At 37.5% G+C, this 14,088-nt stretch overlaps 1 protein-coding gene across 1 annotated transcript in view; it reads right to left on the bottom strand.

Annotated features, from left to right (window-relative positions):
• Positions 1 to 14,088, bottom strand: part of LOC107600518 (chondroitin sulfate proteoglycan 5-like) — a 32,562-nt gene that overhangs the window by 14,374 nt on the left and 4,100 nt on the right. The window contains exons 2-3 of the mRNA XM_016292453.1: positions 9,930 to 10,117; positions 8,807 to 8,871 (exon numbers count right to left, since the gene is read on the bottom strand). Coding sequence (XP_016147939.1) covers positions 8,807 to 8,871; positions 9,930 to 10,117 — 253 coding nt within the window. The remainder of the gene's footprint in view (positions 1 to 8,806; positions 8,872 to 9,929; positions 10,118 to 14,088) is intronic.

The following is a 14,088-nucleotide window of genomic DNA, read 5'->3' as shown; positions in this document are numbered from 1 at the left end:
ACTTTGCATGCAACAATCAGGCAGCAATTGACAGCACTCTGATCTAGTGGCATACAGGCATCGTCAGATTGACAGTACTCTAGCCCAATAATGTTGGGGGGTCCAGTGGGGGTGGCAGTCATATTTCAGGGTGACCGTGCCACTCTTTGTCACAACCCTGCTAAAAGTGCCAGTACGTGCGTTCATTGGCGCCCCTTCAGCTGGTGGCGCCCTAGGCGACCGCCTAGCTTGCCTATGCCTAGAAACGGCCCTGCGACACACTCAAATGTAAATGTCTATAATGAAAGGAAGTCGTCTTCCTTCACAGTCTTGGTGGTCACGGGAGGGGGGTCTGAGGTTTCACTCCTTTTTACTAAAGCATCCTGTATGCCCCTTTGTGCCTGCGCCAACCCCGAGCGAGACGAAGGAGAACAGGGTTGGCGCGGTGCCACAGAGGGCATTCAATACCAGGAGGGAGAGCGAGGTGACGGGCGTGTTGATGTGAGCGTGCATTTAAATGCATCCTTACAGTGGGCTGTATAAAGCAGCCTGTCTATTCAGCCCCTCAGCTGTTTCTCATCCACCCTCCCAGATCTCAACACTCTCTTAATCATGTTTGTTTCTTCAGCAAAACTTTGCATGCTATCTAAATTACATTCTACACCCATTCTCTTGCCCGTTTTCCAACCCAACCCACTTTTCAGGGCTTTTAGTTAAGATGTTTCTTTCTTGCATTCTTTTGTTCCTGTCTCTCTCTCTCTCTCGTTTATAGCTGCAAAAAAGTAAAAGCTAAATTCTATAAGGTATAAAGAACATCTAATATAACTGCAACTGACAGGCTAAGTGAGTTTGTATGTTTGATTTCAGAAACAGACCAGATTACAAAACACAAGCCACCAGGCTACTTAACTAGGTTAAAGGTATAGTTCACCCAAAAATGAAAATTCTGTCATCATTTACGCACTCTAATGTTGAGACTTTCTTTCTTCTGTGGAGCACAAAAGAAGATGTTTTGAAAAACACCTCTTCCTTTTCATCCATACAATGAAAGTCAAGAGGCTCTAATGTTGTTTGGACAGAAGAAAGAAAGTCATACAGGTTTGGAACAACATGAGAGAGAGAGTACAATGAGGGGAGAAAAAATGGGTGTAGAAACTATTTTCACTCAGAAATTGCTCACTGAGACATTTTTAAAAACAAAGAAACAGCAAGTAACACATCAAATTAAACATGAAATTTTGTAGTAGAAATACTTAAATAGTATTTTCTTGTAAAACAAACTCCAATAATCTGTTTTATTTATATTTTAGAAAAATCATACATTTTTGTATACTTAACATGAAATCGCCATTTACATTTTTTTTATTTTAAATTATGTTTTCGGGTAAGAAATACAATTCACTCTTGATTTCAAATTTTACAAAGATAACACCTGATAATATGGAAGCCCATTTCTGCCACTGAATAAAACATTTACAAAAAGGTAACTGCAACTTTTTATCTCACCATTCTGACTTTTTTTTCTTGCAATTGCGAGTTTACATTTTGCAATTATGACTTTCTTTGTCAGAACCGTGAGATATAAACTTGAAATTGCATGATATAAAGTCACAATTGCGTGCTATAAAGTCAGAATGTCAAGATATAAACACGCAACTAAGAAAATAGTCACTCTTTTTCCCTCAGAATTGGACTCACAATTTCCCTCACAATTGTGAGTTTATATCTCACAGTTCTGAAAAAAAGAAGCTAAAATTGCGAGAAAAAAAGTCAGAATTGCGAGATGTAAACTTGCAATTGTGAGAAAAGTTACAACTGCGAGAAAAAGTCAGAATTGCAAGATATAAACTGGCAATTGCAAGAAAGAAGTCTTTATTTCTCGCAATTGCAAGTTTAGATCTCACAATTCGGAGAAAAAATTCAGAATTGCAAGATGTAAACTTGCAATTGCGATTAAAAAAAGTCAGAATTGTGAGATAAAAAGTCGCATTTGCCATCTTTTATTTTTTATTCAGTGGTGGAAATGGGCTTCCATATATATCAAATTAGTAACTATTAATAACGAATTACACAGCTGCATACAACCTTAACCGGTTGCATACAGTGCATTAATGTTAAGCAGAATGTATTATATAGCAAATTGTAGGGCTGCCCCCTAATAGTCGACTAATCGTTAGTCGACCAGAAGAGGCTTGGTCGACCAAAATTTTATTAGTCGCAGAAGAAAAAAAAACACTCCACAGGCGTGACTAATAGATCGTTATGGTAACGGCTAGTCTATGGTAATACAGGACATCCAAACGCTCGCCTATCATTCATCGACCTCTCAAATATGGCTTATCATCTGAAATATGTAAGTATTAGCAACTTTACATGTCCGCTCAATCTAATGTTAACCTAGAGAAATGTGCGCTGTTTCAGTGTGTGTGAGGAGAGTGGAAGCTGAACAGCGCTCACTGCAGATGGAGGCGCCGGCGCGCTCACTTGCTCCTAAAATACTGGTAATTTTTCTCTTACAGATAACAGTAATACATCTTTTGAATCGGCAAAGATTCTACGTTTATTTGTGTGCTCTCACAATAAAAACAAAACGCGCTTTTGTGAAATAATGAAAGCAGACATGATGCGCTTTCTTCCGTCTCGGTCTGTAAACTTGAGTGCAAAACATCATCTATACCTTTACCTAACAGAGATTAAAATATATCTATAGAGAATGAAATGTCTACCTTCCAATTAACTAATACAAATGGAAAACAAATATTCTCAGATTATGCAATCCGAAAGAAACATGCATGCAGGCACATCACTACTGAGGAGATGAGTACGTGCCACCGACTTCATCTCTTAATCCGAAAGCAAAAAGCACTAGTTTACCAAAATATTAAAATGTTAATGCAGTCTCCTTGCTGTTTTTCAACATAACCAACGTGACCACCTGCTTGCACAGGGAGTGTGCTGGGGACTATTTTCAGGTGCTGCGTAATATCATTGCGCCTACTGCCCCCATAGTACGGCAGCAAAGTTCCTTGATTATTACGCCAGAATGAGAGTATAGTTCCTAGCCATATCGGCCTAGAAAATCGCAAATTTTCATTTTCCGTCGGTCTTAGTACACGATGTAACTACAGAAGAGTCAAGTTTTAAATAGGAAAAATATCTAAACTCTTTGGTCATTTTTGAGCGAGATGCTAACGGTCTAATCAGATTCAATGATCTATGCTAAGCTACAGCTAAAAGTGCTACCGCCAGACCCGGAGATTGGCTGAATGGATTCGAAAACGGTAAAACTCAACTGTTTAACTCTAGTATTTCAAAAATAGTGGAGTGTTCCTTTAAGGTACAATTTCGAAAAATTATTTTACAAGGTAAAAGATGAAAATTTTTTATAAAATTTGGTTTCACTCTGAAAGAGCATTGTTTAACAGCATGACTATGCCGGTGCACCTGAAAATGTTGGTCTAAGCTAGATGAGAGTTGAATTTGTGCCGTTAATCTCTGTGTATAAATATGGGCATTTTATGAAGCTGCCGTGTGGACAGATGGTCTGGCTAAGACCGTGTTTGTGTGTACATGTGTGTGTGTGTTGCATGCAGTGCTGAGATGGATGGATGCCAAACAGCCCCAGCTGAGCAGTAGCAAGCAGTAGTTGAAACAGATGTACTGATGACATGTCATTCCATCACTAATATCTCTCTTAAGACCAAACCTCCCCTATGTTCCCCTCCATTTCACCACTTCTCTCTCTTTCTCCACTCTGCCATCTCTTCCTCTTTCAAGAACAACATAAATACAGATAGTTTTACTTTTGCCTGTTGCAATAAAAAAATGTCAGGACACCTACTCTGTTGGCAAAAATACTGTATGCATAAGGGTGGTTGCACATATTTTACATGCTATAAAATGCTGCAAAACTAACGTGATGCAAAAGTGATACAAAAAAAACAGAGAGATATATTTGTACTTTTGAATATACAACACAATATCATGATCATTCTTAACTATTTTACATTTTGTCGAATTGGTGGCTAATTCATATGAATTTGTACAATCTCATTTGTATGTTTCATACAGTCTGCTTGTGCCTGAGTGATGTTAATGTTTAGGTGTGCGATTCATGCTTACTTTTTTCAAAACATTGTACGCTTTCATGCTATTCACATAGTAGAAAATCATACAAAATCGCTTCGTAAAATAGTTATGTTTTCCTGTCAAATTGGGTTGGAAAATCCAATTCATTCTTGATTCCAAATTACCTGTATTATATAGCAAATCTCAACTGCTTGAGTGTTGTATAATCAAAATTTACACTATAATCGCTCAGCATATATTAAAAGTTAGATATAAACTCAACTGCCTGATTTTTTATTTTGTTGCAAAATGTAACAATATTATCACCCAGCTCTTTATATAAAGTTGTATACATAAGTATGCACTTTATCTGCATACACACAGTATATTCACATGGGTGATATACTGTAAACTATATAGCATATCTCAACTGCTTGATTTGTCGCAAAATGTAAACTATATTGTTGCCCATCTCAATCTGCTAAATGCGACTATAAGGCATGAAGATTTTAAGATATTTTAAACATTAACATAATGCTTTTCTGTAAAGCTGCTTTAAAACTATGTGTATTGTTAAAAGCGCTGTATTAATAAAAATCGACTTGACAGCCTCAAAATGCATCTTAAATATTCATATTCATCAAAATGTTCCATCTGAGCTAGTTGTGATTGTATCGCCACTTTAAATATGCAAAGTGGTGAGGATTCAGCAATATCACTGATAGTGCTACACTGTCATTTTTAGCAGATGGATTCTTACTAAAGCGAGCAACAGTAAGTGCAGGCTATTTTACATGGTACACTGATAGTGGTACAATATTTTTGTCACCTCTTTCCCGTTAAAAATTAACTGGGAACTCACAATGACCATGTAGAATGGCTTTTAGAGAGATTTTGTAAAGCTTGGCACTGCACAGCCTCTTAATTAAGTGTCAGTGCAGCTTGCCGTCCTAAACACAGCCACACCAAGAGCAGCACCCCTTCATTAACTCTAAACATGTGGTTTACCAGCACTGCCACTGTCATCACTCCTCAATTCCTGAAAAAATAAATAAATAAATTACTAGGCACATTATTTCGTACTGTCAAATGTTTGTGATATTCAGTTGACTGGGCTTAGAGAGGCTGCAGCCCAGTTGATCCCTGGATCCCTGGGGTGGTGTAAGGGTGATTCCCAGATGGAGAACGCTCTTACTCGGAGACCACCAATGGTAATAACCCAGTGACTGAGAAGGATCAGGACTGCATTAGGACCAATCATTAATCAGGTCCCGCTGTGTCTGTCACAACATCATTCTGTCTATCTAGAAAACAAAGCGTTTGCTGATCTTCAAAATCTAAATTAGCAAATTATACCATTTAAAAAACAGGAGTATTTTTTCTGGCAACAAAACAACCAGGATCCTAATTATGATGACAAACAATCAAACTTGATGAAAAATATACACAATTCAGCTATTAAATTAATTAATGACTGATGGATTAAAACAGCAGTATTTATTTATATTATACAAAAATAAATAAATGAATGAATTAAAAAAATAAAAAAAATAAAAAAAATAAAAAAAAAAATATATATATATATACAGCTGCATTTATCTATATTGTCTTTTAATACAAAATAAAATGTAAAAAATAAATAAACAATAAATACATACAGAAAATAAATATATAGTGACTTTTGTGATAACTGTTGAATGATGACTAACAGCAAATCTTTTTTGAACCACTTAATAGAAATTAGTCATCTGAAACCAAATCACTAAAAAAGGGGTTGAATTCAAAATAACATGCTACCGTACTAATCTTACTATTTCTGCCATATTTTTAATAGCCAGAAATAGTAAGGGTATACTAGCAAGCTATTGCCAAACTTTCTGAATTAATCAAATGGATTATAGAAAAGAAAATGAATCAAACCCAACACTACTTGATAGCTAGGTACTTACACTAATAATAAAGTAAATTGTTAGCTAAAGTAATGGTTTCTGACATAGTGTAGATAACAACATTTTCAAAAAGGTAGCTGAACTGTAGTTTAACATTAAAGTTTGAGTAGATTGCATCTTGGCTAGCAAGAATTTTAAAAGTAGCAGTGTAAACTGTAAATATATGTTTTCTGAGACTGCAACAAACTTTTGAGACACAAATATTCATGACAAAAACTGATGCGAACAGTAAATCGATTTTGCTTGAATATTATTACATTATCTCAAATAAAAACACTTTTTGTGTAGCCTGACTTGCCTTAATCTGTTTCCATGCTGGCACACAGAGCAGAAGTCTGACTCACACTTGTTTTTTCTCTCTCTAAACTCCACATATCTCTCTGAACTCTCTGAAGTTGTTTTCAATGTCCTCCTGTGGATGACTAACACCCCACAGGAAGGAAAATCACGATGTGAAATATCTTTAACATCTCAGTTGTTTCTTCTAGACGGCAAAAATAAGAAAAATATGAAAAATATGAATGAGACAGTTGAGACGACAAAGTTTTTTGAATCCTGCTTCCTAGTGCCTCACCTTTGTCTTTCTTACAAAACCTTCGTCTTTCGAAACTTTATTGGCCCAAAGACTGGACAACTGGATTCCAAACCAGAAAATTGATGTATTGCTTCTTTGAACAATCTTGGAATTAATTTATATTTTTATTTTAGAAGAAACATCTGAGAGTTAATACTTAATATGTACACGACTGTTCTAAAGTTTTTATTTATTTTTTCAACTCTCTTCTATTCACCAAAGCTGCATTTATTTGATCAAAATACAGTGAAAACAGAAATATTTTGAAATATTACAATTTAAAATAACTGTTTTCTGGTTAGCTATATATATATATATATATATGATATCAAAGCTGAATTTTCAGCATCATTACACCAGTCTTCAGTGTCACATGATCCTTCAGAAATCATTCTAATAATGCTGATTTGGTGGAAATATTTATTCTTATTATCAAACGGTTGTGCTGCTTAATATTTTTGTGGAAACTGTGATAGTTTTTTTCAGGATTCTTTGAATAGAACATTTAAAAGAACAGCATTTGTTTGAACAGAAAGGCTGTACTCTCACTTTTCATCAATTTAATGCATTCTTGCAGAACAAAAATATTAATTTCTTCAATAAAAATCTTACTGGCCCCAAACTTTTGAACGCTACTGTAATTGAGAGCTTTATTAGCTGGTCTGGGCTTCAAAAGAGCAACCTCCAAGCATAAAAAGGTCCTCTGGGATGTTAACAGAAAGTTTCACTGACTCTAATCATGTTTTGTAACTGAAATGAAAGCCCAGCTGTCATAAGTCTGCACATACTTACAGAAAGCTCTCGATCGGAACACTAAAAGAGACGTGTGTGCGCAGGGGAGGGGGAATGACGGAGCGCTGAAAAGATGTCTGAGCCATTAACATTCATCCTCTAATAAGATTGCAGTGGTGAATAAATCAGTGTGTTCAGATGAGCCTCATATAAACAAAGCCAACATGGGACACAGTTGCCCAGAGCTCTACTGACCCACTTTGGCTAGGCTTGTTTTGGGGAGACAGTAAGGGTAACCGGTCCCAAACGGGGGCGGGGTTACTGGTAGGGCAAGGCGTCTGAGCATGAGGAGGAACTCCGAGTGAGGCTCAGAAAAATCACATTTGATGGCATTTAGCAGATGCTCTTATTTAGAGTGAATAGAGATGTACTATAATAAGTTACACTGGTTATTATGTGAGACGAGTATCTGGGAGTAAGTTTTCAGCATGATCATTTACTACGAGCATGGACTGCTCATATTATGTTACAATGGTATGATTTTAGGTGGGAAAAGGGAAAGAAAAAAATAATTTTAAGAAAAAAATGGTTCTGCTCACTGACAGGTTCTTTGGGAAACCAAAAATGGTTCTTCTTTGACATCACTGAGAATTTTATTTATAAATATTTACTCATGCATATAGCTTTATACTTATTGCATACTGCATGTAACCATCTTAAATTTAAAAGGAGAAACATCTGAGACAAAATCCTTATATGAAGCATAACTCTCATAAGCAACCTTTGAGCAATAAAATGTTCCTCTAGGATTTACTCTAACTGCTAACCATGACCTCTGAGCTGACGTACAGGTTGGGGTTGCAGTCAGGGTCATTGCACAAATCCAAAAAGAGGGATGGGCGAGAGATTTATCACCATAAATAAGTTGTTAAAGTCCCTGTAAAGTCAATTCTGAGAATTGTTTCTGAATGCATTATAAATGTTACAAATGTATTGCTGAAACACATTACAAAGACTGTGAATAGTGGAGTTAGACCGTTAAACAGTTTTTCACCAATTCTGTGTTCAGGATTTTTTGGGCAGGGCTAAAAAGGGGGTTCGATGACGCACTGGAGCCCCCGAGCCATGGCCCCTTCCCTAACACTATAACTAGAGCACATTCGCATCAGTTCACCCGCTCAATCGTGAGTTGTCAGTACCGTTAGTAACACACAGCCTACACAGTTTGCTAGCTAGCTCTGCCTTTGTCACTGAAATGCGTATTTCCTGGTTGCGATAACATACAGAACAGTTCGGTGTCCTTATTTAAATGTCCTAATAATGATTATATCAAAAAGAGTTGGATTAATTTTGTGAAGAGCCACCTTGATGGAGAGCTGAGGATCACCACCAAAACCCGCCTCTGCAGTGATCATTTTACATCGGATAAATTTATAAACTTTCATCTGAGACAACTGGGATTCACTGATAATCCGCTGTTACTGGTAAATGGGGCCGAACCGACTTTTTCCCACCTCGGCCTTCATCCTCCCTTCCGGACACGCCCCCAGAGTTTGAGAGCAGAGGATACTGCCCAGTTTTTCAAGATTTTGATCACTTATTTTATTTACTTGGCGGATTTTTTCATCATTCATCATTTGGAGTGATTAATAATAAATTTTTCTGTGGTGTGACAAACTCAGAACACATATTTAATATTGCCTTTACAGGGACTTTAATGGTCACTGGCTGGCAAGAGGATGGTCTCAGATCTCAATCACGGCATGAATTACAACCTCTGGACGTCAGGAGGACATTGTGAAGAGAGAATTACACTCAATTTCACATTTCTGCAGTACCGAGAGTAACTGAAACCATGAGATTTTAATTTACCCTAGGAATACCCCATCAAAATCCCCAAAATATCATCAGTATGTGACTTTTATATAAGACAAATCTGGTAGTTGCTTTTCAGGAAGCAGTGTGCATAGCAGCATCCTCCCCCCGTTTTGACCTAATCTACTCTTGAAAAAGCTGAATTTCATTTCTCTTCATACTTATTTTCAGCTTAAACATAATCCTCATGATGACCTCTTTATAGTGGCAGTCACAGGCCCTGTATTTGCTTTCATGGTAAATGCATTTACAGTGATAGCAAAGTTAATGAACCTGATGTTATTGTCATTTTTCTAAATTGGACTTGTTAATCATATTTTTCTAGTAAAAGAGAGGATTGTATGCATAATGCAAGACACATGAAAACAAACCAGGTTTCATAACATACAATTGTGTGACTAGACTAGTGTGCAAGCGGGTCACATGTTTGGGCAAAAACAGTTGTGCTCAAAATAATCTGGCAACGAGAGGGAAGTTTCCTAATAAACTTTCCTTATAAAGAATCTGGGAAAACATGTGGTACTTTCTGCTCCGCAGCACTCGGCCTGTCCTTGTGCAAGTCCTTAGTTCCCCTCATGACCAGATGTGCCATGAGGGAGGGCTGATCTTCTCGAGAGGTTCCCTCAGTTTCATTCCAATTTATAACTACATATTCCAAAGAAAATACCAGTGGTGTCACTCTCATGGGTTGCCAGTTTGAGGACATGCAAGAGAGCAATTGACTATTAAAGGTGACAAGCCTTAGACTTTACGTTGATGAATTGTTTTAATATGCCTCTGGTCATAGAGCTTTTTAGGTGGATGCCGATGCTTTTTAGGTTGGGTAGAATCTGTGATCTCTGACCCAGCTGGCTTCCATGGCTGCAATATGCTGTGTTTTCCGCCAACTGCCAACCCGAGCTGTCAAAATATTCGGTTTCATTTCCCACCACAGAGTTACCTGTTGAAAGGAGCAGATCACAGTCAGGAGAACTCAATTAAAACCTTTGCATTCATTCAAAAAGCCGCTGGTATTCAACTCTTTGCTTATTTCCTTCTCAGTGGTAGGTTTCCCAATATCTTAAAAAAATTCTTTAGCAAGCCTTGAGATTAGGCACAATTATTTAACTAATGCACATGGTTGTCAAAGACAGGATTAGGGATTAGGGGTCGCGACTAGATTCATATGGGCTCCCGGCGGAGCAACAATTACCTAAAAAGACACACACTATCTTTGACCACCAGAAAAGCCCATACATTCTTTTGTCATCTTATCAGGTATAATCAAACAATGTTGTAATTTAATTAAAGTAAACACAGTTTCATAATCAATTCAATAAAGATATTCAATAAGGTAAAAAAATAAGGAGTTACTTGATTTTATCCATCAAGTTGACTGTGAAAAATGCCACTATCTGACATGTGGTTGAAAAATAACAGGGCTTGCTTGGTGACTATGAATAAATGACATTTTGATCACTGTGCAATATACTGAAACTTGTGCTCAAAATACAACCTATGAAAACAAGTCTAAATATGCTTCTAAAGCAAATGTATCATATTTTAGAGATATACATATATTTTTATTGGAAACAAATCAAAAACACTTCTCCAAAATTTATTAAGAAGTCATTTTTGAGGTAACAATAGTTTACAAAGACATGTGTTCCCCTTTGGAATAATATAAACACATGAATCATTCACAATAGATCCAAGAATATGACTAAAAACACAGATACTCCCAATGAAGTAATGGTGAGCTAAAAAGATCATCTCTGGCCAAACTAATACAGTTAAGCAGGTCTCTTCCTCAATGACTAACAGTCCCTTAGACGTCAATACAGCTTCAAGTACAATTCATTATCATTATGTTCTTTTTCATTAATTCAGAACTTGACATTTAGCCACTGGGAAATAATTCAAAGAACAAAGATTTCGTAGTTGTGGACTAAAAGCTCAAAAATGTGTTGCGGCTTCCACTACACAGGAAACTGTCAATAGCGCTTTTTTTTTTTTTTTAAGTATATAGGCTCAGCGAAAAGTGTGTTTTAAAACACAGTGGATCTGTGATCCTGCAGTAAAAGTCTAAGCAAACTTACATGATAGCCTATCTTTCTTGAAGACCTTTGTTTCCAAAGATGGCTGATTTGCATTGATTCTCCTGTGCCATTACCTGACTGCTCTGGTGATGAAAAGTTTATTTACTTCTGTATTGCCAGGACATTTTTGTTCTAAAAACATCTGTGTTTTTTCACTTTAAAACCAATGACTAATAAAGAAATAAATTGAGTATCATAGGAGACATAACATGTGACAGTAGAGACTAAGATCTTTGGCACAGAGATGCTTCCCAGAAAATAAAAAGGTTCCCAAAAATGGCCAGATGTGCTTGGTCTGGATTTTATTAGTGAGCGTGAATCACTAATGTAGTATTTATGTGACAAATCTGACGGAGATGAATCTGATAGCGCTCCTTTGTGGTAACATTATAGTCTCTGCATTCATGCAAGATTAACATGCCTTTCAAACACAGATGTCAAATCGATATTGAGGCATAAACACCAAACACAATACAACAAATAAGGGGAAACATATTCGAGCTTTCGCACACTCAAGCACATGAAATTGGATATTTAGAAACCTTAGGTTGTAATTCTTCTCTACTCTATTATATTTCAAAACATAATTTATTCCTGTGATGGCAAAGCTGGATTTTTAGTGGCCATTACTCCAGTCTTCAGTGTCACATGATCCTTCAGAAATTAGATTTGGAAAATTAATTAGAAAAACTAAAGGTACAAATATCAAAGCTTCATTGCACGGAGTAAAAATGAATCCTATGTTTATTTTAACACAAAATATGATGACTAATACAGGAAGACATGATCAATATGACTAAATAGAAACCAGATGTGTAATTAAAATTCTCTACTGTACTGTACGTTGCACCATTAACACAGCCAATGCTAAGTAATAAAGCTCTCATTTGAGTAGCATAATCATATTTCCAGATTAGCGTATCTGCTAAATTGTATAATGGTGTTTTAATGTGACTCATGTATAGAGCAGCAAGTGATTAAATTCGGGATAAAAACCAAACTGTGGTGTGGAAGGTCTGAATTTGATAAGTGAGAACAGTTAATGCACAGTGTCCTTCAATCATTTGCAAACATATGTCATGGATACCTGACGGTAACCTAATTAGGAGCAGGATTTTCACATATGCTGTCACATACGCCGAGTTGGTCAGACAGACAAGACTATTTGTTTTGTAAGAATAAAAACATTTGACACCAGCTGGAATGCTGGTTTTGCAGATTTTGTGGGTTAAATAGCCAGATCTGGGTCAGATCTTTACAGCCGAGGCTTTATCAAAGATCTCCAGCCATAGTATTTAATGCGCTTCCCAGACAGGACGCAGTACAGAAGCAAGGAACCAGAGGCCCCAGGCAAAGCGGACACAAAAAGGTCCTTGTGTTTCCCCTTTTCTCTCAGATGGTCAAATCTTGTTACATAATACTCAGTTACCCCTTTTCTCTCAGGCACCCCAATGCAGCCCAGAGGGGAGGAGGTAATTTGGGGTTTGCCGCTTGTTGTTTGGTGGCCAGGCTGGGAGGAATGATGGCCATGGGATCTTAGTTGCATGACTTTGGGGAGACGCCAGGCTCTTTGTTTGTGCAGCTCTGCAGACAGTGAAGGGAGGACAGCGAAGAGCACTGACAGCTTGTCTGTACGTCTGATGGTTTTCTGATGGCAGGCTGCCCGAGCAAAAACTGTGGGAGGTACAACTCAGAAAAACCATGGACCCAACAGCTGCATTTAAAGGGGTCATATGATGCGATTTCAATTTTTCCTTTCTCTTTGGAGTGTTACAAGCTCTTGGTGCATAAAGAAAATCTGTAAAGTTGCAAAGACTAAAGTCTCAAATCCAAAGAGATATTCTTTATAAAAGTTAAGACTTGTCAAAGCCCTCCTAAAACGGCTTGTTCTAACACGCCCCCACATGTCTACGTCACGATGTGGGAAGATTTGCATAACACCACCCAAATGTTCACGCAAAGAAAGAAGGCGTAACTTTTATTCTCGCTGTAGTATTGTTGCCGCCGCCGCCATGTTGTGGAGATGCTGTGCGAAACTACTTTGTGTGGCCTTCCAAAAGAGGATGTTATCAGCTTCGTCATTTCCTTCGCTGAGGAAATACATCAACTTCGCACTGTGGATCGCCGGATCGGCTTTCACCGTGGATAAAGCGGAGTCCAGCCCGGGGTCGTCACATGTGGTTGCCGCAAGCCCGCTGGCCGCTCCTTCGTCGAATCCGCCGGCCGTTCCTCACTCTAGCCCGCTGGCCTCCGCACATTATAATCCATAATTATGTCCCCACTGGATGCAACGAATGCCTCATTTATAATGGGTTTTCATGTTTTTGAATCATCGCTCCGGCCGGACAGGGCATCACAATATGGTGAGGGGCGTAACATTTCCGTCACACACTTGAGGTATTCAGCCAATCACAACGCACTGGATAGCTGGCCAATCAGCGTACACCTCGCTTTTTCAGACCGATGAGCTTTGTAAAAATCGACGCGTTTCAGAAAGGCGGGGCATAGAGGAGAAACAATAATGTACATTATGTGGGAAATAATGTGTTTTTTTAACCTTAAACCGCATAAACACATTGCATTACACCAAATACACAACATAATGTTCTTTTTAGCAACGTCATATGACCCCTTTAAACATTATTATGTCATCTTCTGTCATAATAATATCTTATAATAGGTGGAGTATAACATTGCGATTTCTGTAAAGTCAACTTATTTCCAATTTACATCCAATTTTTCTTACATACTTTACTTACAAATGTACTTTTTTGTAATAAAATGAAGTTAATAATAAAATTTGAAAAGTTTATTAAAAACGTTTGGGGGTGGT

Source organism: Sinocyclocheilus grahami, unplaced genomic scaffold, assembly GCF_001515645.1.
Source record: "Sinocyclocheilus grahami isolate Dianchi unplaced genomic scaffold, SAMN03320097.WGS_v1.1 scaffold285.1, whole genome shotgun sequence".
NCBI lineage: Eukaryota > Metazoa > Chordata > Actinopteri > Cypriniformes > Cyprinidae > Sinocyclocheilus > Sinocyclocheilus grahami.
Note: the sequence above shows the minus strand (reverse complement) of the source record. Positions and strands in the feature narration are given on the sequence as shown.